Raw genomic sequence first — 25,997 nt, forward strand, 5'->3', positions numbered from 1 at the left:
TCATTTATTAATGTTGTGTGAGCACCAAACAGAGCCTGAAACCATCTCACACCTTTCCCACATAGTATGATCTATAAAACAAACCTGATGGTAAAATGTGTGCACCGAGTAAGCAAATTCTTTTTAAATACAGAGGAAACCTGCGATGCAGGTGGTGAAGTGGTGATGTGAAGCCTGCAGATACACATTGATGTCTCTGTCATGTTTCTTCTCACTAATCATCAAACTTGACGGACAGATCCTCGTCATCATCATGATTCAAACCAGCACTTTTATTTAGGCTGTATCCAACATGTGAAGGTCAAAGCGGAGGTCTTCATAAAGACAGCACCTGCTGATCTCCTCCTGTCCCTGAACAGAGTGAGAGCTCTGAGAAAACCAGCTCTGATCCCAGTTCTGTTGATTCTTCACCAACAGCAGATCTGCGGTCATCACTCCTGTTACAACAGTGAGAACTGAGAAACTCAGCATGTCCCCCATCAGCAATATGTTCTCGCTCAGCAACTAAATCACACTCAGCAACTAAATCACACTCAGCAACATGGTCACACTGCAACATGGTCACACTGCAACATGGTCACACTCACTTAGCAACATGACCATACTCAGCAACATGATCACAACTAGCAACTTGATCACACTTAGCTACATGACGATACTCAGCAACTTGATCACACTGAGCAACATGACCACACTCAGCAATCTGATCACATTTAGCAACATTATCATGATAGGTCACATGATCACACCCGGTCACATGACAGCATCCATGTGTGGAGTTATGAAATAAATTTGTTCCAGTGGATTTTATTGTAAACCTTGTTTTATTTCATATCATCTCCCTCTGTGTTTAATCTTATCAACAAACAAAGTTCAGATTTTTTCTTTTTGAGTCTTTTCAGCACAAATATAAATAAATATTGTTGCCATGACAACAGTTATTCTCTCTTCTCTTCAGTCCGATTGGCTGTCAGCTCAGCAGCCTCCCGCTGACCTTTTTCCATCAAGTCCAGAACTGTGTCTCCTCCACCATCCTTCTTCTCATCCTCCGTGTCAGCTTCCAGTTTCATCCTAAACATTTCCTTCTGCCCGTTCAGCAGGAGGCTCTGCTCCTCCTCAGAGACCTCCTGCCCCTCCTCCAGCTGACGCAGGATGACAGGGAGCTTGGACTCAGAGTTCTCCAGCAAAGCGATGTCACTCTCCTCATAGCAAGGGAGTGGCGCATCCTCCTGTAGCTTCTTCTCGAAGTGAAGACGTTTAGCTCGCCCGCTTGCTGACGCCCTCTCAAGAATTTGCTTCTCTGCAAGACGGAGCTGGATTGCCATCCGGGAGTGAAGAGAAAGGTCTGGTTTCTCTAACAAAGAGCAGTCCTCCTGGGAAAGCAAAGAGAGAAGTGATCAGGTGTGTTTATAGTCTGACTGTAGGATCAGGTGTGTTTATAGTCTGACTGTAGGATAGGGCTGGGTGATATGGCCTAAAAATAAAATCTCAGATTTTTTTACAAAAAAATCGATCTACGATTTTTGACGATTTTTTTTCCTTTTAAAGCAAAAAATAAGTACAAATGAAAGAGATAACTCAAAACCAGTTCTGTTTTAATTTTGTCAGAAAGTTAATAAAAGTAACCTCTGTTTGACTCTTGGAATTGAATTTTCAGCTTTTCTTCTGTTTCAGTAACTTCACTTTGTAGTTTTAAAGAACATTTACATTGAAAGCTGCACCATTTTCTACATTTTGAATTTAAAAATACTGCTAGGAAAAGTGTGTACACTACTGTTTCAGTGCACTACAGCACTATTCAGTTATATTTTACTTTTTAAATAACTTAAGAAAACACTTTGTTTCTGTCTAGTTTTATTTTTTTTAGGCTATATCCTGTTTATACTTAAATTTTAACACAAAAAAAATAAGTAAAAATCAATGCTATTTATTAAAGTGTGGACTCGTAAAATTCATGCCTCCCTGCATAAGTCAGTGCCTTGGTCGGGGCACCCCAGTCTAAAAAGTCTGGTCCGCCCCTGCTTGACAGAGCGCACCTCGATGATGGTTCGTTATGTTGCTCTGTTCGTCAGCGGATGGCTTTGTGATGAATGGAGGAGTTGGTGGAACAGAGGGAGTTGCACGGAAAGACGGAACTCAGCTTTCCCCCAGGTAAAAGTTTAACAACTTCTCAGTCATGTCTGTCCAAGCAGCGCGCCGCTCTGTTCGATCCCCCATCGTAGTCCTGTCTCCCTCCCCGCAGTCAACTTTTACAAATCATGATCCATCCAAATAACCATAAGAGGGGATTTTCTTCAGTAAAATGAGGGTGTCCTGAGAAAAACTAATGTAAACTTCTTAACTGTCTAAATTTCAAAATGATCAGAGTATTAAGTTCAAAGAGCAGCAGGTTTTTTTATGCGCGTCAATCACATCATCAATAATCTGCAGGTGAACATAAAAGGATCCCGGCTTTGTAAATGTTTCAGTCAAAGACCTAAACAAACTCCTGAAAAGTGACAGATAGAAAAGAGAGGATTAGAGGGAAGGGATTTGAACGTTTACTGACGAGAGGTCTAGTTTATATCAACCTCTTTGGGCTGTTGATACGGACTATAAGGAACACGTGTCCGTCAAAGTGCTGGGTCTCAAAGACACACAAGAACATTTTTATGACGTTTAGGTTTCTGTTGTTTAGTTAGTGAACTGTAAATTCACGCTGCACACGCAGAGTCAGTGCTTGCTGTGGTATAAAAGGTGCGCAATAGCAGGGAGAGAAAAAATCGAATTTTTCATTTTTTAAATCATCCACAAGAAAAATTCGAATTAATCGATATAATCAATATATCGCCCAGGCCTACAGTAGGATCAGGTTTGCTCATAGTCTGACTGTAGAACCAAGTGTGTTTATAGTCCTGTATGTTGGTCCAGGTACCTCTGATGTGGTCTTGTAGGTTTTGAGCAGGAGAGCAGCTCTGGTCTCCAGAAAGGTCCACAGTTTGATTTCGTTTCCCCAGCTGATGGGGAACTCCGTGTTTCCCAGAGTGAAGATCTTACTGACGGCCCCGTCTCCCAGCAGGTAATCCTTCAGCTCCTCTGAAAACACATTTGTCTCACTTTTCAGATGTCCACAAACTCAAACCACGGACACATAGAGAAAAAACCTGAACCATTCTCTTCTCATTGTCTTCATAATGATCTGAAGAAGTTGTCTAGAGGCTGGATCTGATTCAACTGATAACCACTGGACCAGAAGCACAAGAAACCAGCACAGGTTTAAAGACCACAACCTGCAAGAAGAAGCCAAGGAGGAAAACTGAAGACTACTAGAGCAAGATCTGCTAAAATTAATCAAGGAGGTATGAAGGCTTCTGAGCTAGCTCTGCTAACTTTGTGATGATGTGTTTTATCCCATGAATCATGTGTTTAATTGTGTTAAATTCTTTTTAGTCCTGAGTTGATTTCTGTGTTTAATCCCCTGTTAAACTGTTTACTGACTTCAGAGCCTCTCTCAAGTTCAGATTTAAATGAACTGCAGTTCTGCCTCACCCCCAACAAGTGCCCGTTACAGCACAGATCAGCTATGATTGTTTCAGAGTGTTTAACCCCAGGGCAGAAGAGTCACAGGACTCCTGTGCGAGGGATATGTGTGTGTGTGTGTGTGTCTCACCCTCTGTCATACAGAAGACTCTGAGGAAGGCGAGGAGCTGAGCAGAAATTGGTGGTTCATTACAGTGAAGGGCAAAGATACAAGACCTGAAAAACACACACAGACACATGGATGAATGATCAGGGCCCGTATGCAAGTCCAGCCTTTAGCAAGGAAAACGGACTGTTTGTACTGACGGTGAAAAAAATGGATCTGTTGTCTCCACCAGTTAACAGGTTAACACCCCAACAGAGTAAAGATGAAATGGAGACAGACCCCACCATCACAGGTGTTAACAGCAGGATTACCTCACCTGTTCAGCTTTTAAAGGCAGACATCATTCCTTACTGTTTCAGATGACATATGTAAAGACACTGATTATTCAGGGATCGAACTAATCCTTTAGAAAAGTTTGATGATGTGTAGCCTTACAGGTAATTTAGATTTAGGAGACACAGCATGTTTCAGTGAACAGATGAGATAAGAGAGACAAAGTCTCAAACCAGCGAGGCTCGCTGCTGTCAGAATCACAAGTTTGCTTTCCTGAGTCTGGGTCCTTCAAGAGCTGTGTGCTGAAATGTTGGAGTTCATCAAACATCTGCTTGTAGAGTTATTGATGGAGTGGCTGGATCATTGCTGTGGTTCTTGTTCCATAAAACAGGTTTCATGTTGCTTATTTTATTTTTGAGGTCTTCAACTGAGAGCTCAGAAACACCACACATATTTACTCTGTTTAAGATCTTAATCCAAACCTACCCTTACTCTGTGTTGATCTGATTAACTTTCTGATAACAGCTGTTTGTTCTCTCTGTATTTTTCTGATCAAGTCTTTATTTCCTCTGCTGAAAAATGTTTTTCTTGATCTTCTCTCAGTCACACCGTTATTTCTCACCAGGTTTATTGCTGCTTACAAGTGGTAGGTATGCACAGTTTGAATTTGGTGGATGGGGTTTTCCAGGAGGTTCCCCTTCATTATGATGTAATCTGCACCTGCCTCGCCTCCATGGTGTAATTGATTAACTGGCCAATCCTTTCCAGTGGTACATGTGGCTAACCAGCAGCCAATCAGGCTGTTCCATAAGAGCACGTTAGGACTAATGGTCCCATTTGTTTCAAGACTGAAAAGGCACACAGGCCCAGGACTCTGATAAATTTGCCATGAGCTTTTAAATATAAACTCGAACCAAGCTGTTTCACAGCAGCAGGACCTCAAAGACCTGGGTCCGTATGCATATTAAATCATTTCACAAATGAGACCATTAGGTCCCATCATTCTGTTATGAAAGCCCATTTGGCCACACTGTTAGCCGCATGCACGACTGCAAGAATTGGCCAGTTAACTAGTGCTGCACCATTAATGTAGTCATACTAATTTAGACAGCAAAATGTGTGTACTCAAGTGTTCCAAACTACAGTATACGACGCCTGTCTACTGCGCTGACTCCATGTGTGTGCAGCGTCTTCACAGCAGTAAACTGCCTTGAAAATGTCTCTGTGCGTTTTTGACACCAACACCCTGATGGACGCGTGTTCCTTATGGTCTGTTTCAACAGCACAAAGAGTTTCACATAAACTAGACCTCTCATCAGTGAACAACTCCCATCAATACTCTCTTTTCTATCTGGCACCTTTCAGGAGTTAAAGATCTTTGACTGAAACATTTACTAAGTGGGGACCCTTATTCATTCACCTGCAGATTATCAATGATGTGACTGACATGCGTAAAACCTGCTGCTCTCCAAAGACAATACTCTAATCATTTTTTGCTCTGACAGCGATGGAATAAACATCGGTTATTCTCAAAACACCCCACTCTGCGGGAGAAAATCCCCTCTTCTGTTGATAGGGAATGACCATAATTTGTGTGGGAGGAAGATGGGATGGGTGATTGATCAGAGCGGCACGCTGCTTGGCCATAAATGCTTGAGAAGTTGTTTGACTTTTATCTGGGGGAAAGCTGAGTCCGGCCTTTCTCTGCAACTCCCTCTGTTCCACCAACTGAACCATCCGCTGATGAGCAGAGCATCATGATGGACCTGCAACGAGGAACGCTCGGACAAGCAGGGGCGGGTCCAGACTTGTTGGACTGGGGTGCCCCGATCCAGGGCACTAACTTTTGCAGGGAGGCATAAATTATGTAAGCCCCCACTCCAAAAAATATAATTATTTTTTTCTTATTTGTTGTTATTTAAAATACAGCATACAGATACTATAGACTACAGGTCAGATACTACAGGTTTAAGAACAAATAAAACTAGCCTAACACAGTGTTTTTTAAAAATCATTTAAAAGTAGAATATAACTGAATAGTACGTTGGTGCACTGAAACCAGTACAGTACAGTACAAGCTTTTTTATGACCACAAAACCGTGATCGGAACCGAACCGTGGTTCCCCTCTACTAATTACACCACAAAAGTGACACAGGTGCCGGTGAAACGTGTGGTGTTTCACAGTACGAGAGCTCAAAACTAAACTTAGCCATATGAAAGCTGCTTTGAGGAACAAGCACAGTAGCAATGACCCGGTAACTCCATGAATAACTCTACAGATGTTTGATGAACTCCAACACCTCACCACACACATCTTGGAAAGACCCAGACGCAGAAAAGTGAAGAGCCAAGAAAACTTGAAAGGCAGCAGGACTTGCTGGTTTGAGACTTTAATTGCCTTTGCCAACTATCCGATGCCTGTTTTCAGCTCGTCTTTTCTCTATCATTAAACTCTGGTGATGTGACGTCTCAGAGAAGTCTGAGCAGCTGCAGCGTCCAATCAGAGAGCGATATCCTCTATGAGGGGCGTGTCTCTTAGTGTAGAGACTTCCTCAAAGCCTGCTCTCATGTTTCCTAACTCATTGCTCTTCCTATCAAACTCCTCTTTCCTCTGAGCACAATTAACGCTTTGAGACGCCACCTAATATGGCGGCTCAGAAAGTATTTCCAGTGCTGCGAAGGAGAAAGGAGAGTGCAGTTTAACATTTTGAGATGCACCGTGATGAAATTTTTAATCATGCAGCTCACACCTGTGGAACAGTCAAAGGCTCTGGAGTAAGCACAGACTTTGACCCTGACCTGCCATAGTCTAGACTTTAGATGAGTGTATTCTGATGTACTGACCAAGAGAGTACAAGATGAGATGCAGAGTTAAACATGCTCAGATGTTGTGGATGATTGACAGAAAGGTGTGGGGACAGAATAAAACCATAACATGTTGGCAGGTATAATTACAGCATTAGAAAGAGGTGAAATGACGGGGTTATAACGTGTAATTAACACATACGCTGGTATCCCTGCCCTGGCGAGCACCTCTGCCTTCATGGCGTACAAACGTTCGCTCTTACTGACACCCAGTTTGATCTTCACTCTGTCGTGAGCATTCTCCTGGAAGAAGAAGCCGTTGTGAATCACGAACTCTGCGTTCGACCTTGTCCCGTAGCAGATGTAGATCTGCAGATGAAGAAAAGACATCATCATCACCATCACCATCATCATCACCATCAGCTGTCCTGGTGAGCAGGTATGGACACAGACAGGTTTGTAACACTCTGTTCATGTCAGACAGACATGGTATTAGTGTCACACCTCATCAAATAAAGTTGCGTCTGTGTCTGCGTGTGTGTATGTGTGTGTGTGTGTGTGTGTGTGTGAGTCTGTGAATGTGTCTCACCTGATCATTCTCCTTGTAGTCCTGCAGAGCAACACACTCACAGCGATCATCCTCCAGGTTATATCCTGTAGTGATCTGTTCGAAACAAATCAGCAACAAATCTTAAACGCCTATATGGTTTGTCTGTGTGTGTGTGTGTGTGTGTGTGTGTGTGTGTGTGTGTGTGTGTGTGTGTGTGTGTGTGTGTGTGTGTGTGTGTGTGTGTGTGTGTGTGTACATACCAGTCCATTGGTGTGGTTGCACATGTCCCACAAAGGGATCAGGGCCAGAGTGACTTGGCTGCCGTCCTCAGTAGGGATCTGGTTCTGACGAGTCATTACTGAGGAGACTGCCCACCTGATTCAAACAGCCAGTTAGGCAATAACAGTTTGCCAATCACAACCCAAGATCCACAGAAGTTAGCAGTTAGCATTGAAGAATTAGGTTTTTTTGTTTAATGATTTTTAATTGTTATTTTTTTTTTTTAGATTTAGGTTCTTTATTTTAGTCTGTTTCTTAAGCCTGGCTCACACTACAGGATTCTCGGCCCGATTTAACCCAGATTCGGTCCTCCCGACAATTGGGGTAGAAATCTGGTCGGGGACTAAAATTGGCCTCGACGTTCGGCAAAGATTATCTTCTAGTGTGAGCTGTTGACAGATGAATCTTTAGCCCCACGATCGTCTCACAGACTCGTCGGAGCCTCCCCGATAATTTTCAAACATGTTTGATATTTATCTGGATGATTACAACATTCATTCTCACTGAGGATGACAACAGACAATTAGAAAGAGCCCCAGAGACCGGACAACAGACAACACATGCAGGCTGAAAGTGCAACTGAAAGGCTCCGGGTCAGCTGGCTGCGCGCTCCACTGGCCCACTCGAGCCAGTTTAATAATGCCTTTAAAAATAACACATGACCACGCCATTTTCAGTAGCAAACTGTTGTTTTATCAGTGATGGGTGTGAGATCATGCCATTATTGGCTGATACAGCAACAGTTTCACCTCTGTCCCTCTGCGTGCGCGTAATGGATGAAAGGCACCGCTGCAGACAGCTCTGCTTCTCTCTCCTCCTGTCCCACCAGTGTGCTAAAAACCTCAGATCAAACAACTGAGCACATGTGGTCCATCACTCGCTCTGGTCAAATAATCTTGGTGAAATCCTGTAGTGTGTGCTGGTCAGTATTTTCAAATCTTGTTGTTAGAGTGTGCTTCAGATTTAAGAGAAGATGATCTGTGAAGATTCTTCTTTTGTGTGAGATACAACCCAATTTCAGAATCTTTTAGGATTTTTAAAATCCTGTAGTGTGAGCCAGGCTTAAGCTGAGTTGGAAAAAAGTTGTGATGTCAGATCTCCTGAATACATCCTAAAAACGGACTAACAGTTGATGTACTTTTGGGGGGAAAATATTGCTCCTGATATAGTCTGTAGACATCATTATCATCATTCGACTTTTTCACATGGTCTGGCTTTAAAAAAGCGACTGAAAACCTCAACAATTGTAGATATCAAAGAATCACAATTTAAGTCAAATTGAAACCCCAAAATCACAAAGGGGTATAAGGAAAAAAAGCATATCTTCCCAGCCCTGGATATTAGTGATTAAAAGAAACTACTTGTTAAAATGAAGCTAAAGACATAAGCAAGCAGGTGTACGTGAAGATAACCCTCCAATATCTGATTTCTAAATTTCTAAATCATTTCTAAATAAACATCAGAGTGATGGCCTTTTTATTAAGGAGTCAGTAAGAGCTCTCTCTCTCTCTCACACACACACACATACACACACACTGACCTGTAGTCATCAAAGGTAAAACCTTCCTTCAGGGGCAGCTTGCTGGCAGCAGGATGAGTCTGAGAAACACAACACAACAACAGACATCAGACAGGATGTTAATTAATTAGTTAATTAATTAATATGTGTGTGTGTGTGTGTGTGTGTGTGTGTGTGTGTGTGTGTGTGTGTGTGTGTGTGTGTTTTTAGGAGGTGCCATGGTTGCTACTTGGGATATACTGATACCAGTTCCAGATATCAGGCTGATAACGTGCTTCAGTACTTGTACTCGTACAAGCCAAAAACCCTGGCATCTTTTTTAAATTTACTGTGGATGCACACATGAATATATTTGTAAAACACTGTACAACTGCACACTGAACATTTTACCTCAATGCAAGATTTTTCCCATTGTTTTGCTGCAAGGGAAGCCTCAACTACACTGACTGGCAAAAAAAGGTCACACTCTCTAATATTTGGTTGGACCGCCTTTAGCTTTGATTACAGCAAGCACTCACTGTGGCATTGTTTGGATAAGCTTCAGCAATGTCAGAAGATTTATTTTATGCATTAATTTTTCACCAAGATCTTTCATCAATGATGGTAGAGTCTGACCGCTGCATAAAGCCTTCTCCAGCACATCCCAAAGATTCTCAATGGGGTTAAGGTCTGGACTCTGTGGGGGCCAGTCCATGTGTGAAAATGATGTCTCGTGCTCCCTGAACCACTCTTTCACAGTTTGAGCCCAATGAATCCTGGCATTGTCATCTTAGAATATGGCCGTGCCATCAGGGAAGAAAAACTCCATTGATGGAATAACCTAGGGTGCTTCCCAATGTGCCAAAATGCAGTCTCCTATCTCCTCTCTCCTCCGCGACACCGGAAGTACTTTGTGAGCAGCCATGTTGGAGGACATTCCAAAGCGCCAAATGTGCTCGGAGGAGAGAGGAGAGAGGAGAGAGGAGACTGGGCTGGAGGAGGCATAATCGAGGAAACACAAGTGCAGGCTTCGCGGAAGTCTTTTCACTGACAGACACGCCCCCTTGTGACGTATCGGAGCCGGCTACAAAGCGTCAGCTGTCCACATGTGGGAAACGTGAGCACCATGGAGCAAGATATGCTGTTTACCGAAGATCATTCCTCCCTGCAGCCATCAGAGTGTACAATTCTTTGCTTGGAAGAGAGCCCAAACAACTTGAATTTCCCTCCGGGGATTAATAAAGTATGTCTTGTCTTGTCTTGTCTTGTTTAAGTGTAAAGCCTGGCTCGCACTTCAGGATTCTCGCCCGATCTAACCCAGATTCGGTCCTCCTGACAATCAGGGAAGAAATCTGGTCAGAGACTAAAATCAGCCCCGACGTTCAGCCAAGATTATCTTCTAGTGTGAGCGGTTAACAGATAAATCTTTAGCCCCACGATCGTCTCATAGACTCGTCGGAGCCGCCCCGATAATTTTCAAACATGTTTGATATTTATCTGGATGATTACAACATTCATTCTCACTGAGGATGACAGCAGACAATAAGAAAGAGCCCCAGAGACCGGACAACAGACAACAAGGCTTAAAGTGAAACTGAAAGGCTTCGGGTCAGCTGACTGCGCGCTCCACTGGCCCACTCCAGCCAGTTCAATAATGCCTTTAAAAATAACACATAACCATTTTCATACCGTAGCAAACTGTTGTTTTATCAGTAACAGTTTCACCTCTGTCCCTCTGCGTGCACGTAATGGATGAAAGGCACCGCTGCAGACAGCTCCGCTTCTCTCTCCTCCTGTCCCACCAGTGCGCTAAGCAGTGCTTATAGCAGAATAAACACATTATTTATGAACACAAAGTGGCCCCAACATAAGAATTAAAAACTATCAATCTGGGCCTGGGAAAACGTGACATTTTTCTTGTTCATTCATGAACATATTCATGTTAAACTGATCTAAAAGTGAAAAAGAATTTTCCGTGGTCGAGCGCCCTGTTGAATACATTATTTTCCTTAATTTAGTTTCTCCCGTGCGTTCAGACCGGTTTATCCAGCTGTGACGCCGCCATCACTACAAGACTGACGTCATGTGACGCTCCGGAGGAGAGGACATCTCAATGCTCATAAAATGAACCTCCTCGTCTCCTCTCTTCGTTTCCTCGCGTCTCTGGCATGCATCTCTGGTGGGCGGGACTAAGACGCAAGTGGAGGAGGCGAGTGGAGGAGGCGACGATGGAACTTTGGAGCTTTGAGAAGCACCCCTAGTCATTCAGTATGTTCAGGTGGTCAGCTGACCTCATTCTTTGAGCACAGACCGCTGCTGAACCCAGACCTGACCAACTGCAGCAACCCCAGATCATAGACTGCCCCCACAGGCTTAGACAGTAGACACTAGGCATGCAAACATAGCCCAAAGTTTTGCTGTTGTTTTTCTTTCATTTGATTCCACCAAATGAGGGCAGAGTAGCATCATGCTGTTCATGGACGTGGCTGACAGAGCTAACATCAGACACCAACGCCACATTGGAGGAGCTTCACCTGCTGTGAGCAGACAGGAACCAGGAGACAGAGACTGAACAGACTGCTGAAAAAGCTCAGTCCTGGACCCTGTGGAGGTGGAGGCTGGCTGACTGGACAATGATGGACAAGCTGTTGTCATCTATTTTCTTATGGAACTTTTTGCTCTTTCTATACACTTTCTTACTTTTGTTTTCTTGATTGCTGCTGTGACTTTAATTTCATTCTACTTGTTACAATGACAATAAAGTTCTATTCTATTCTATATTAGTATTCAGGGAGAGGAGGAGGAGCAATGTCTATAGTCTGGAGATACTTAAGCATAGACGATGGTGACAAAGACAAGCGAGCTGCAAACGAGACACAACACGATTATTAGGAGGGTCCATGTAAGTTCTCGTTCATCCAGGTCACAGTTATTCTGAGGACTCAACAATCAGGGCAACTGGACTGTGTAGAGTTTGTGATGACATTTTGCCTTATCCAGGAAGCTTGATCAGTTCCTGGTGAGAGGAGGTGATGAACAAGCTACAGGGGGAGACCACAACTAAAGGGAGGAGTTACCTGTGACCTGTTCCTCCTTAGGCAAAACATCCGCCCCACACCATACACAGGCCAGATTCTCTGTTTTTCAGTCCTCAGAATATCCAGAGGGGGTCAGATAAAAGGCTCCTTCAACACCAGCGAAGTGACCAAACCTCATTTCCCTTTAAATAGACTCTGATTGGAGCTGTACTGCAGTTCTCTGCATCTCAGTGTCTTTAGATCTACCCAGAAAAAAAGAGATTTTTGACCTGAACCACCCTGGTTAATGAAACAACGATCCCATCCACCAAACATCAGGTCATTTAAAGAGCAACACTGCCACATAGTGGAAAACACTGGAACTGCACTGTGAAGAAACCACATAAAAAAAACGAAATTACTGACCTTAGTTACTGTCTGTAGTTGTGTACATGAAAACAATGAACCCTCTTATCATTAATCAGTCCAACCAACTTCTTCACATTAAATCTGAGGTGTGCACAACACTGACAACATGAAGCTGAGGGACTGAAAAAGAAACCACAGAGACCTGTAGACTCTCTGTTTGTCCTGACAGGCAGCAGGTCAGTGTGTGGGGCATGAGTGTGTGTGTGTGTGAGTGTGTGTGTGTGTGTGCGCGGGGTTCATTGGTACCTGCAGCAGCTTATAGAAGTAAGCATACTGTCTGGCTGTGTTCTTGTACTGGCTCAGGATGTCGTGTATGGCTTGAGTTCCCAGCAGAAGCTGCACCTCCTCCTGCTGGAAGTAGAGCGGCGTGTCATACTCCTGAGGAAGACTGCAGATGTATGGAAGCCACAGCGAAGACGGGTCAGCACGCTCACACAAAAGGTGGAACGCCAGAGTCACATTTTCCATCGCCTGGAGGATCCTGTCCTGGCCGTACAGAGCCCCTGAGAGTGGAACAGAGGGAGAAGGAAAGGAGGAAAGAGCAGAGAAGAGACAGAAGGGAGGAGAGGAGGTTAGGAGAGGATGTTAGGAAGAGAAAGGAAGAAGAAAGCAGAAAGGAAGAGACATGAAGGGGGAGACAGGAAAGAGAAGGCAAGAAGGAAAGGAGGAGGTTAGGAGAGAATGTTCAGAAGAGATTAAAAAGAAGAAGGCAGTGGGAAGGGACAAGAAGAAAGAAAGGAAAAAAGAAGACAGGAAGGAAGAGAAAGGAAGGAGGAGGACAGGTTAAGAGAGGATGTTAGGAAGAGACAGGAAGGAGAAGGTAGGAGGGAAAAGATAGGAAGGGGGGAGGTTAGATGGAGACAGGAAAAGGGTAGGAAAGAGTGAGGAGAGAGGAAGTTATGATGAACTGATTCAGTTCTTCACTCAGTTTAATCTTTGATTCTCTGGACAAGCTGCTCTCTGCGTTTCTAACAGTCAGAAACATTCATCTGTTCACGTTTACCCAGAACTGACTTCTGAGCCGACTCCACCGTCATCAGCATCTTCCTGGGAACCCACAGAAACAGCTCCTCTGCCTGACACACAGACACACAGACACACACGCACACGCACGCACGCACACACACACACACACACACACACACACACACACACACACACACACACACACACACACACACACACACACACACACACACACACACACACACACACACACACACACACACACACACACACACACACAATGACTCAATATAGTTTACAGTTGAATAAAACCTTGATTATTCTGAGTCTGGAGTCACCAAAGTTTCCTCATCTTTAATAATCGAGGTGATTCACCCTGATCTGTGACACAGGCGAGGTCTTAGAGGACTTACCTTAATGTCTCTGCAGGCCTTCAGCCCAAATCCTTCTGATCCAAAGTCTGACACACAGAAACCATCACAGGACGCCCCGCTCTCCTGAGCCCATGCCATGAGAGCCGCAAAATGATCTTGTCTGCTGCCCTCGAACACCACAGATAGACCTGAACACACCATCAATCTACATTACTGATCAATGAACTACATCAGTGATCATTAAACTACATCAGTAATTATCAAACTACATAGGTGATCATACAATAATTTGATTTTAAAGGCAGTTGAGTCAATTGTTGACACACGCTGCCAAAAAGAGCACATTGGTTTGAAATGTAAAACCTCTGTTTCCTTTGAATATAGACTTTAAATGATTTTTAAGCATTCTCCTCAGTATGCACACACATCAGGACCACCACCTCTGAGTTTCTGCTCTCACCTTTCTGTTTCTTGCGGATCTTCTCCACCAACCCTCTGATCTGAACGTACTCCTCCCACTCTTTACCAGCAGAGGGCGCTGAACTGCTGCATTCTGGAAAACGTGCGACACAGTTAGACCTGGAGCTGATCTGTGAATTTTCCACAGGCCTGATTGTTACTGTCACATCAACTCACCTGCACATCTAATCGTATCCAAGGCTGAGGTATGAAGAAAACATTACTTTTTTGGACCTAGTGTGACCTGTTTCAGCTACACACACACCTTTATTATGGTCATAAAGGTGCACATGTAAAAAGGTACAGGTGGACAGATGCGAGGTAGAGGTTTATGGATGTGAGGTTTGTGGTATAAGAACTGTGGGGTTACATGTGTTAGTAGACGGGTGTTTTAACACAGGTAAAGACGTGAGGTGTGGGTTGTATGTCAAGTAGGGCTGATAGATAAAACGATGACAATATCTATGTGATAGATGTGATCAAGACTGACAGAAAATCCATTTAATAGAATAGTTGATAATTTACTGAACTTAGTTTGAAAAAAATGAGGAAGAAAACCCCAATCAGGAACCACACCTCTGCATCCGGTGGCACTTTCAGGGAGTTTGCTCAAGATCTTTTACTGAAACATTTACAAAGCCTGGACCCTTTTAAGTTACCTGAAGACGATTAGAAGTGTGACTGATACATCTGAGTTAAACCTGCTGCTCATCAAAAATAATACTGTTTTTAGATTGAGATAGTGAAGATCAGCTTGTGCCAGGACACTCCTGCTCTGAAGTTGATATCCTCTTTGTGGTGATATGGACGGATCATGATTTGTGAATATTGACTGCAGGGAAGAAGACGGGCAATCAACATTAATTTTCAACTGGGGCGAGATCAGCGCACTGCATGGACATGATACTTGAGAAGCTGTTTGACTTTTACCTGGGGGAAAGTTGAGTCCTGTCTTTCACTGTAACTCCCTCTATTCCATGAGCTGAACCCTCTGTTCAGCATAAAGCCACCTGTTGATGGGCAGAGCAGCATAACATATCTGCAACGAGGTTCGCTCTGAAAAGCAGGGGCGGGTCTGGTGGCCAGCACTATCCTGTTTTGCCGTGGCGTGCTGGGGTGGCAGGCTGAGGGTCGCAGACTCCACCAGGCACAACAAACTTAGCCACAAGGCCAGTGACATTATCAGGATGGAGACTCTCTGACTGTGATGTCAGGGAGGAGGATGTCGTTGATGCTGCATAACATCTTAGACAATGTCCAGCATCTACTCCAAAGTGAACTGGTCAGACACAGGAGCATATTCGGTGTAAGACTGATTCCCCAACAAAGCCGCACAGATGGCACAGGAGGTCATTCCTGCCTGTGGCCATCAGGATTTATAACTCCTCCGTTTTATATTTACATACCCAGTCACAGGAGTATTAACACGGTCACACCTGTGTAACCGAGTCTTGACATTATAAACTGTCTGCACTATCTGTTTAACCAATTTCAAGAGCAATATCTGTCCTTTATAATTCATAAGTAAAATACCTTTAATCAACTCACCTTTTTACGTTCATTAATATTATATTAATTTAAATATTGCTTTACTTTATACCCTTACTGCTACTTTTATTTTTCACTTATTGTTTACTTTAATGGCAAACTTCACTTATTTTATTGCTCATTCTATTTTATTTAATTTCATTGTCTATATTATTACCCTATTTGTAATGTGTGACGAACAAGTGGAAAGACAACATTTTGCCCCACCCCCTGGGGATTAATGAAGTATTTTGTGTCTGGGGAATGATAAACATTGACATGTGAGCAGTGTCCTTACACAGTATCATTATTATGACAATTCATAATAATTATGATAATAATAAAAGGATTCAGTTTTGTTATTCAGGCAGTTTGTATCAACTAGGGATGCAACGATTATAGATTTTGATTGCACGATTATCGTCCATTAATTTCACAACACTGATAATGAACAAAAATATAAAATCACATGAACGCTCTTTAGAGATTTCGATGAGCTTTGTATTCCTGTCAGAAATAACAGATTAATCAAATAACACAGCACAAAATAATAAATAAAGATAAACATAAATTATAACTCTTCCATTTGGAATTAAATAAAGTGACCCGTTCTCTGAAAACATCTACGTCAGTATTTCCCTTTTGAAAAAAATACAGTGTCTGTGTCTGTCAGTGTCAGTGTTGTTGAACTCTTAGGCTAAGAATGAATAAGAAAAATGAAACAAATAATCCATGCCATGATGAACTTTGATTGGATTTGCAGTAATGATTTAAGTTGTAATTTTTTAAATATCTCAAATTAAGTATTTTAAGTATTATTATTAATATAAGACTAAACTAAACTTCATTGATCCCTCAGAGGAAAATGTTATTTGTGTGTAAGTAACTTAAGTTTTATTGTCATCCATGCTGATTTTTTAAATTCAATTTTAATAATCTAATCCATTCTTTGGATAATCTTCATACATTTATCTAATCTTAAATGTGGTCTGATTCAATTCTGTCTATTATGATCATTGTTATTGTTTGGTTGAAGATTAATCATGATAATGGATTACATTTATATAGCATTTTATCCTTGACTGACACTCAAAGTGCTTTACAAGTTTTAGTAAAAAAATATTGGTTGAATAAAAATCTCTTATGATGTGTTAATAGCAACTGAAAAGCAATTAATTTGTTCCCATGGTACAGTGCTGGAAGTCTACAAGCTCCTGATGTTATTTTAGTGTTTTGAACCTGATATATTAAAGGATAATTTCGGTTTATACAGCTTTAAAATTGTTTATAGCATGAAGTAGAACAAAATACTCACCCAGAAGGCTTTCCTGATCCAAGCAGTGCTTCGGGAGATATTTAGATCCAAAATCGTGCAGCGGACGTCCGTATAATGGGATCCATTGGGGCATAGACAGCGCTGCTCCTAAAACTGCATTAATCGTTACGTTTGTCCCTCAAAAGAGTCAGCGCTCCAGAAAGTACTGCGCATGCGCTGATGCCCTGATGGATCCCATTATACGGACGTCTGTGCACGATTTTGGATCTAAATATCTCCAGAAGCACTGCTTGGATCAGGAAAGCCTTCTGGGTGAGTATTTTGTTCTACTTCATCATAAACAATGTAAAAGCTTTATAAACCGAATTTATCCTTTAACCTACAACCTGGTGCGTTAACCTACAATGCCCAGAGTTTATTCAACACAGAGGGTAAGAAGCAGACTGTAACGTTAAATGGTCACTGACAGAAGCCTTGAGAGAAGGTATTTTGTCCTCCGTAGGCAGACACGCTGCTTTGCTGCTGTTTGTTTACACTGAGCTGAAAGCTCTCCTCCCACTGCAACGCCACTGACAGTAGTCGACACGTTAATATTTAACTCCTATCAACTCAGTATCTATGTAAGTAAAAAGCTGTAAACGTTGTTTAACTCAGTTATTGGGTCTTCCCTTTAGTTCGGTGTATAAAGCAGGGTGGTGATCCCGCAAATGCTGCATTAAATTCGACGTGTTTGAGCCTTTCGCCGAAACTTTTCTTCTGCAGGTCTTGCATACAGGTGAACCGTCGTCCTGAATAACTCTCTCATCATTTTGTGTACCCAAAATGCTCCACACTGCCGACTTCACTTTTTTCTTTGGTGGAAACAGAGCTTTGTTGCTTGATGCCTCTGCCATTGTAGCTAATGTAGCCTAGCATAGTACGGCACTAAAAGCAGATGCACCGCTGGTGTAACTTTGTTTTCCTTACGCGCAGGTTGCGCCGAAGGTAATGTCCCAACAAGATGTCCGTTTTTTGCGGGTGAGAACGGAAATACTCGGTGTAGAGGAGCCTCTGGGATTAATTAAGCGTGACGTTTTAAACCGCGGTTAATAGTAAAACTGGTTAATCGTTGCATGCCTAGTATCAACCAAGTAGCCCTTCATACAACTCAGTTCCCTTAACATGGCTCTTAGTCTCAGAAAAGTTGGTGACCCCTGGTGTAGAGTTACTCAGCAGCAGTTCAATTGACAAAACTTGAAAATGCTGTAAAAAACACAACAGACAGTGGCGCATCATTTAACAAAGGACATGAAACTGCTCAGCACAGTTAAGAAGTCGGGATATGCAGATCTTATTGATGCGTCTTACCCCCGTTACATTCTACTGGTCTATTTGTTTGATTACGCATTTATTTAAATGTCTGTTTTTTATAGTTGTGCTCTTTTTAAGGTGATATGTAAAAAAAAAATTCTCCTGGTCCCTAATTTGAATAGGGTTTAAAAAAAAACACATAACCACTGATATGAAACCCTTCTATCTATTCTTTCTAAGCCATATCACCCAGCTCTAATGTCCAGGTAGAGGTGTTAGGTGACAGGTGTATGGACACAGGTGAAGGTGTGAGGTAAAAGGTGTACATACTCTGCAGCAGCTCAGAGATCAGGTTCATCATCTCTTTAGGTGATGTCACGGCGCTTGTTCCTCCTGAACTGGACTTCTGAGTCTTCACCCGACTCTTCTTTCCCATGTTGCCTTTGGTGGATGGGCTGGAGACACAGAGGCGTTTAAAGTGGAGTTCGACTAGGAAACTTTGTTATTTAAGATTTACTTTTTCATTTTGATACATGTGACTAAAAAAACTGGAAGGAAAAGAGAAATAAAAGACCACAAAAGCAAGCACGTTTATAGTCCACTTCAGACTGAAAATGCTGGAGTATGCATGCCGGCCTGTAGTTGATGATATAACTGTGTAGTCTTTTGGTAGCCCTCTGCCAAAGTAGAGGTGGGCTGATCATGCCTATATTGAATGTGTCTTTGCTGACTGCAGAAGTGGAGCAACAGATGCACATGTTGTTGGAAGACAGTCAGCAGATCATGGTCGCCTTCCATTGTTCCTGTTGTTGTTGTCCGGTTTACACAGGCCAAAAACCCGTCTGGGTGTTCGGCCTGAGTGTCTTAACCGCAGATACAGAAACAGACTGATACCTTTGCACTCAGACTGTCACCTCTGCCAGTCTTACCAGGAAAAGAATCCACTGCACCAAGTGGACCAAGCACTGACGCATTTTTTTCCACTATAAGAAACTCTTTTATCATAAATTAATTTCTAAATAAAATGAATCGTACTTGGAATTTCATCAGTAGTTCCATGCGTAATATCTTGACTCTTTGCTAACGTACTATTATTCTTTAGTCATCTCCGTCTTTAACGTGTCAGTCTAATTTTGCATGAAATTGTCATTGATTTGTTTGACAAGAGCCTTCATGTATATATTCACGTTTACACATATTAACGTGTAAACGTGAGTTATTAAAACGCGTGAGCAAATTGACAGGTTATGATACAAACGGGTTTAAACATACAGGTGTAAAGAATAAGTGGGACGGACAAATAGACGGTCTTTGACTATCTTAACTCTGGTTAGGGGTGAGACACAGACTAATATTCGACATGTTCATCATAATGGCAGCAAAGCATGCCTTGGCAAGTGTCTTTACTTCGTCTGTCCACCGGTCATTCAGACAGGTAGCAGAGTTAATCACGGCTCTTGTTTGGGTTTCAGGTCGCCACATGTTAGCAAACTATTTTTCTGTCCGTTAAGCTGACGGAGAGGTGACAGGTAACCATCAAAGACACTAACCAGCTTCAGTCCTCACAGCTTACCTCTCACCAGCCAGCAGAGCACGAGCTAACTCGCAGAGAGGAAACACGCCCATCGGGGCTAGCATGTTAACAGTTAGCTGCTAACGGCTGGCTGCTAATCTGTCAGAGGAAGATTTTACCGTAAAGCGTGTAATATAGGAGTTAACCGTCGGCTGTACACTAAAACTGATTCTCGAGACTATATAATACACCTGATAACCATAGATTGTATAATATAAGTTTAACTTCACACTGTATATTATAACAGTTTACCGTAAACTGTGTAATACAGGAGTTTACCGTAGATTGTATAATATAGGGTTTACAGGGAGCTAATCTGCTAGCTAGCCCTAGTCACGAACATAGAGCCTCATGTACTGCATATGTGCAAATTATCATCCCAGAGTGGAAGTTAACAGCTGGTGAGAGCTTTGAAAAGTAAATATTAAAAACAACATTTCACGTTTTTCTCGGAAAATATTTCAGACTTACCGAAAAATCCTGACAGCAGCCCTATGTTCTTGCACCAACACCGACCGTGACTCAACGACGCTCCTCATTGGACCAGTGAGGAGATACACCCACAAACACAGCGTAAGATGAGGCCTCCAGATTGGTTGCTGGCACCATGCTCTCTATCTGACATGTACCCATGTAAAGAGCCCGCCCTCCCGGTGCGACTTGTGATTTGACGTTTAGTTTTAGAAAGCCTAACACTACCTTATATGGTCACATTTGAGCTTTACTGATTGGATGAAAAACGTATCAATCAGTCTGCGCGAGTGTTGCGAAGATTGCTGCTTTTAGGGTGGGTGACGAGCCCGAGGTTGTGGCCAACATGCTATAAGATAAACTCGTAACTTGTCATTATTTTCACCGTGTTGGAGTCCGATAGTTGGAGCTCCGAGTCACTGCAGACACTCTAATCCCACTAATCTTATTTCACTGCTCGATGTCCGCATATGGGTGTGTTTAAGCGTTAGCTCCGAGCAGATACTGCTTTCTGTAGTCCACATAAAACAGAAATCATTTTTGACTAATATGTAGACATGTAGAAGCAGTACCACACGGCCGTAACACTTGATTCATGTAACTGTACACAGAAATAAGTTTGTCCTCTTTGGCTGTTTGAAGGCCACACTATGTGTGTGTGTGTGTGTGTGTGTGTGTGTGTGTGTGTGTGTGTGTGTGTGTGTGTGTTTGTGTGTGTGTGTGTGTGTGTGTGTGTGTGTGTGTGTGTGTGTGTGTGTGCGTGTGTGTGTGTGTGCGTGTGTGTGTGTGTGTGTGTGTGTGTGTGTGTGTGTGTGTGTGTGTGTGTGTGTGTGTGTAAATGGTGTAATGACAAGTGATGGGTAGATGAGGCCTCAAGAATACATTACCCAAACTGTATTGATTCTGTGTCAGCCATAGGCGTCACCTGGCCTGGGCATCCGGGGCTTCAGCCCAGGATAATTCACTGGCTCAGTCAGTCTCCTCTACCTGCACTCTCTCCTGTTCTGAGGAGAGAGCGCCGTCGCGTATGCGCGCACATGAGCGTCTGTTTGCATGAAGCGCGGTCTCTTTAGAGTCAGCAAAATGAGACACAGAGAGCACTGCTACAACTTTTAGGGACTTTTAGACTTCAAGTCGTTTTGGCCCAACACAGCCCTCTAACACCCCCACTTTGTTTAAAATGATTGTCGAGAGGTGCGCTCGCAGTGATCATGAAGGGCTAGTTGTACTTTTACCTGGCTCATTTTGCGGTTAGCGTGCGAACCTCAATAGAGCTCAGTGGCATTTATGCTACGCGACGAAGAAGTGAAGTCACGTGGACCAAACATAGGGACCAAAAAAATGGTGGCAAGAAAGTCACGAATGGAGGAGGAGGAATTATTATGTTTACTGTTGTTGAGCAGACAAAAGCAGCGCCGCATAAGAAGGTGGTCTGTCGGCCCCTTGCATGCAGCGAGGCATCTGGATGGGGAACACACCCAGCTCGTGAAACCCATGCGGGCTGTAGATGAGGAGTTCAGTGCCATTTGATGGTCTGACTGCTTAATGATGGATTATATAAATGCTCATATGAGCGTACCAGCTCAGCAAGTCTACCCTCTATTTCGTCCATTTTGAAAATCCAGAAGCGCCACTCGCGGCTCTTGCGACACGTTTAAAAATTTTGGAGGTGCACGACCAGCGCCAGCACGCCTGATTGTCGTGAGGTGCACGTTGACATCATTCGTGATAAAATTGAAAAGCTGTGATTCATTAGAAAAAAAAGAGGAACGAAAATTGATTTTTTCTGATTTTCTGATTTTTATAATTTTTTAAAATAAGGTGAGAGTATATACAACACACTTTTAGGTACCTTGAGGCATAAGGAACACAGGAAAAAAAGTGTTGCGGTTCTATCATTACAGAATCTACACATTCTGGTACCTAAGATAAGTTGATTTGAATTTGAGGCCGGGTTTTGCTTCTGTCACATTTTTACTCGCTGTGGACTCGTTTTTTCACTGCAACATGAATTTCTCCACTCCTATGAGATCAGGAGAACCAGGGCTCAAGACAAATTTACCTCAACAGTGTACATTAGAGCATGTCGAGCATATCCGGGCTAACCACAGGATGAATCAACTTTATAACCATTGCAAGAGTTTAACTCAACTTATCAAGTTTAACTCCAGCTAAGAGAGAGAGGGGTGGGTGGCTTTTGAGTTTTCGATGTAATGTCCAATTACAGGACTTGATTTGACTTACAAAAATATTAGAGCTCACAGGAGAAAACTTAAAGTTGGGGGATAATCAGGAGAAATAAGCTGGGAGAACAGCGGGAGAAAGAGTTAAAAATTGGAGACTACCTCCATATTCAGGAGTGTTGGCAGCCTATCGGCAGTCCTGAGCGATGAAAGTAAAGAGTTTATGAATGACATAGATTGATAAAGACAAAAACTAAAAACATCTTCTCTTACATTTTAGGTTATTTCAGTAAGTTTTGTAAACTCACTGAAGAATTTTAGTCATTTTTTTATGTAAAGCCTCGCTTTTATTTTTTCGACAAAAATGTTTTTGTTAACTTTAATAACCTTGGTATGTTAACACAGGCATGTCTGCTGTTATTCTTCGCTTTTATTTAAGAAGCATTTTTGTTGTCTTCTTTTAAAGCTACATAAAAGAAATAACCTGTTTTGTCAAGTAGTGCTTGTTGCAGTCACTTCATATTTCCAGTAAAGCATTTAGGAAAATCGTATCTGGAGTTACTGCACCCAAACAAATAGATAAATAAAGAGTGTGACCAAATCATGTGCTGGTGAGAACAACTGAGAAAGTTGGTTGCCCCAATGCTACTAGTGAAAAAGTTAGTGTAGAGCCCTGATTCAAAATAAGTCTATCAGCAGAGTTGCTACAATATATTAAAAGAAAAAATATGTTTCAATAATCATCACTATTGATCTTTTGAGTGTTTTTGTTAATATATTCTTTTTCATATTGTTAGATTTTTTTATTTAAACATTCCACTTGGGAGCATTTTTACTCAATCACTCTCTCACAGTTTGTGAGAGAAGTTTAATACTATAGTGTACTTATTCACTTACTGCAGTAAGTATAATAAATTTTAAATAAATCTTATTCAAATCTTAAATTAGTATACACATGGGTTGTGCTATTGGGGGGAAATTTGGCTTCTGATAAAGTCTGTGGGCATCATCACTCAACATTTTTCAACATGTTTTTAAAACAAAACAAAACAAAAGCAAACTTAAATCGCAAATCATGTCACCTCTAATAACATGTCACCTTTTTTTAAAAAAATGAGGGGGAATATGACTGGGCTTCAGTCAAAATATTTACCAAAAAATGATTTTTGGCTTTAATTCCTGTGTTATCGATACGTGCATCATCCTGAACTATCAGTATAATATGATTTAATTTTGACACATTCTCAAGTAAATGTTGGCAGTACCAGGCTGTAAACAAGACGCAACAGGGCTAGAGAAAGGATAGAGTTGGACCATTTGTCCCAGGTAGGATCCCCTAAAATTCCCTATAGGGAATATACTGTCATCCCCTGGATCTTTAACATCATTGCAGGCAGCTGAATAGACTCAACTGGGGAACTGGTTCAATGACCAAGAATACACAAAATTGAGACTTTACATTTGATATTGTACCGTAATCCAAATTTTAAATATGTTTGAAATCTTTAGAATATACAGCCAGTAATCATTGTGAATGCAGGTTGCTTGTTTTTGAGGCAGGTTTTGTTTTTTAATTAAGTTAAAAAAAAAGTTTTTGAAATGTTTTTTTTTTTAATTCCATTTTATTTAGCAGGTTTTCCAGCTTCAGCTCAAGCAGAAATTAAGAAGAACAGGATAAAAGAAAGACATAAAAACAAATACCTTATTTACAGAATCAAGTTAAAAATGTGAACCTTACTTAAAACCTGCCTGCGTTGAGTCCTTTCTTAAAACCTCACTTTTTCCTTCCAGCTCTGTATCATGATGGCTTGAAGGATAGAATTGTGCCTCAAAAGATCTGTGGCTGTTTGGGCGGAGACGCATCCTGTTGACTGGTGAACTCAGTATAAACACAGTTTGGTGCCTCAGTGACAGGCCAAGCATCAGCTGTATTGATAACATGACTTTCTCAAAGCGATACACGCACCTACACAGGGCTTTGCTCTATGAGCTCAACACATATGCCGAGGCATCGGTGAAGCCGGACCCATCACTAGTAATGACATAATGACAGAAGAAGCAGCTGTGTAATGATGTCTAAACTACATTAAAGTGCAAATAACTGCATTGAACCTGGTGTTGTACAAAGATTAACAACAAGACAAGCATGTTGTCTGCTCACATGTTAGCACAGTGCTGGCTTTGGAGCATTGAGGATAACTTGGTGGTTACAAAGTCAATCTACCAGACTATGGTGAAAAAAAAAAAAAAAAAAAGCCACTCAAACAAATATCTCTCAAAGTAAAAGGTATTTGCTGAAGAACCTTTAAGTCAGAATCACTAGATCAGAACTTTTACTGACGATCCCAGTATACAGAAACATGTTGTCTACCTGCTCCATATATTTATATATAAATTCAAATCTCTACCTCGGAGTGCCTCAGTCGTTTTTTAAAATTAATTTTCCCATTTTTAAAATTAACCACCATGTCCTAATTCGAGATCACCTGTTGCTGTACCCCTGCCGCTCCACTGCTGACTAACAAACAGGACAGATCCGTTGCTTCTTCTCTCACCGAAGAAAAGTGAAAGTAATAGATCCCCAATAGATCGCCATTAGGACTGATTGATTAACGGTTACCTTACACTTTGTGTGGGTAAGACAGCCTTCCACCTTTCTTTTCTTGCCCAACATCGAGGCTGGTGTCAAAGACACATTTGGGAGGCTGTGGCAAAGTGAGGAAGGATCATTACCCTTTTGGGTGCCTCTTATTGGTCTTCAACCTTAAAAATGATGGGGACTTTTCAGCCATTGTTTTAGATCGGTGTCCTACGCCATTCTGCGCCCTTGCCAATCAATAATCAGTACATAAACAAACTGGACAATCACTGATAACCAATCACTGATAGTCAGCAGGGGCCATATTGGAAATGACACATGCTTTGAGCTTCTACCAAGGGGGAACATCTGGTTTAGCAAACACTGAAGTCTGTGGAGATGCTTAAAGTGCATTAAAAACCCAGTTACAGCCGGTTTCAAAAAGATAAAGTTAGTTAAGTAAAAATTAATGCAAAAGTTTTTCCAGCTCAGCAGTTAGGAAGATATAAAAATTGTCTGATTGTCCAATACGAAGCTCAGCTCACATGACTGACGGGCCTCCTGTCAGAAAAGAAGCTCAAAGCCAGCATCATACCCAGTAGGGCCCCCGCCAACGAATGGTTTTATTACTCTGTATCAGGAACAGACAAGTGAGGTAGCAGAGACTACATCCATATTTTATACAGTCTAGGGCCTCCACATTAACAGCTGTAGAGCACCTGTCAGTCATGTGTCCTGTGTCTCTGATTGAACAAACATGATCCTAATATCTTTTTAACTGCTGAGTTAAAAAAAAAATAAAAATCACCCCCTGTACAATGTG

At 42.1% G+C, this 25,997-nt stretch overlaps 1 protein-coding gene across 2 annotated transcripts; it reads right to left on the bottom strand.

Moving 5' to 3' along the window:
• Positions 1-805: 805 nt before the first annotated feature.
• setd3 (SET domain containing 3, actin histidine methyltransferase) lies at positions 806-20,542 on the bottom strand. 2 transcript variants are annotated; one of them, XM_074692381.1, is made up of 13 exons: positions 20,414-20,542; positions 18,700-18,824; positions 14,278-14,370; positions 13,857-14,005; positions 13,481-13,553; positions 12,724-12,980; positions 9,074-9,132; positions 7,515-7,629; positions 7,294-7,368; positions 6,907-7,073; positions 3,650-3,735; positions 2,915-3,075; positions 806-1,373 (listed from the first exon to the last, which is right to left on the bottom strand). In XM_074692381.1, exons 1-13 carry the CDS (start codon positions 20,479-20,481, stop codon positions 939-941), a joined length of 1,863 nt encoding a protein of 620 aa, XP_074548482.1. In that variant the 5' UTR covers positions 20,482-20,542; the 3' UTR covers positions 806-938. The 2 variants fall into 2 exon arrangements, with proteins under 2 accessions (XP_074548482.1, XP_074548483.1); XM_074692382.1 differs by lacking the exon at positions 20,414-20,542 and adding an exon at positions 19,943-20,197.
• Positions 20,543-25,997: the final 5,455 nt, after the last annotated feature.

This window comes from Halichoeres trimaculatus, unplaced genomic scaffold (genome assembly GCF_033239565.1).
Source record: "Halichoeres trimaculatus isolate MK-OKI-2021-1 unplaced genomic scaffold, fHalTri1.1 fHalTri1_scaffold_17, whole genome shotgun sequence".
Classification (NCBI taxonomy): Eukaryota; Metazoa; Chordata; class Actinopteri; order Labriformes; family Labridae; genus Halichoeres; species Halichoeres trimaculatus.

Bases quoted from the DNA above. Each gene is read 5' to 3' on its own strand.
- setd3 (XM_074692381.1), bottom strand. From the start codon at position 20,481: ATGAGGAGCGTCGTTGAGTCACGGTCGGTGTTGGTGCAAGAACATAGG. The intron at 7,074-7,293 runs GTGAGACACATT...CTTCATCTGCAG, and splicing joins ACTACAAGGAGAATGATCAG to ATCTACATCTGCTACGGGAC. The intron at 1,374-2,914 runs GTACCTGGACCA...TTGCTTTCCCAG, and splicing joins CCTACAAGACCACATCAGAG to GAGGACTGCTCTTTGTTAGA.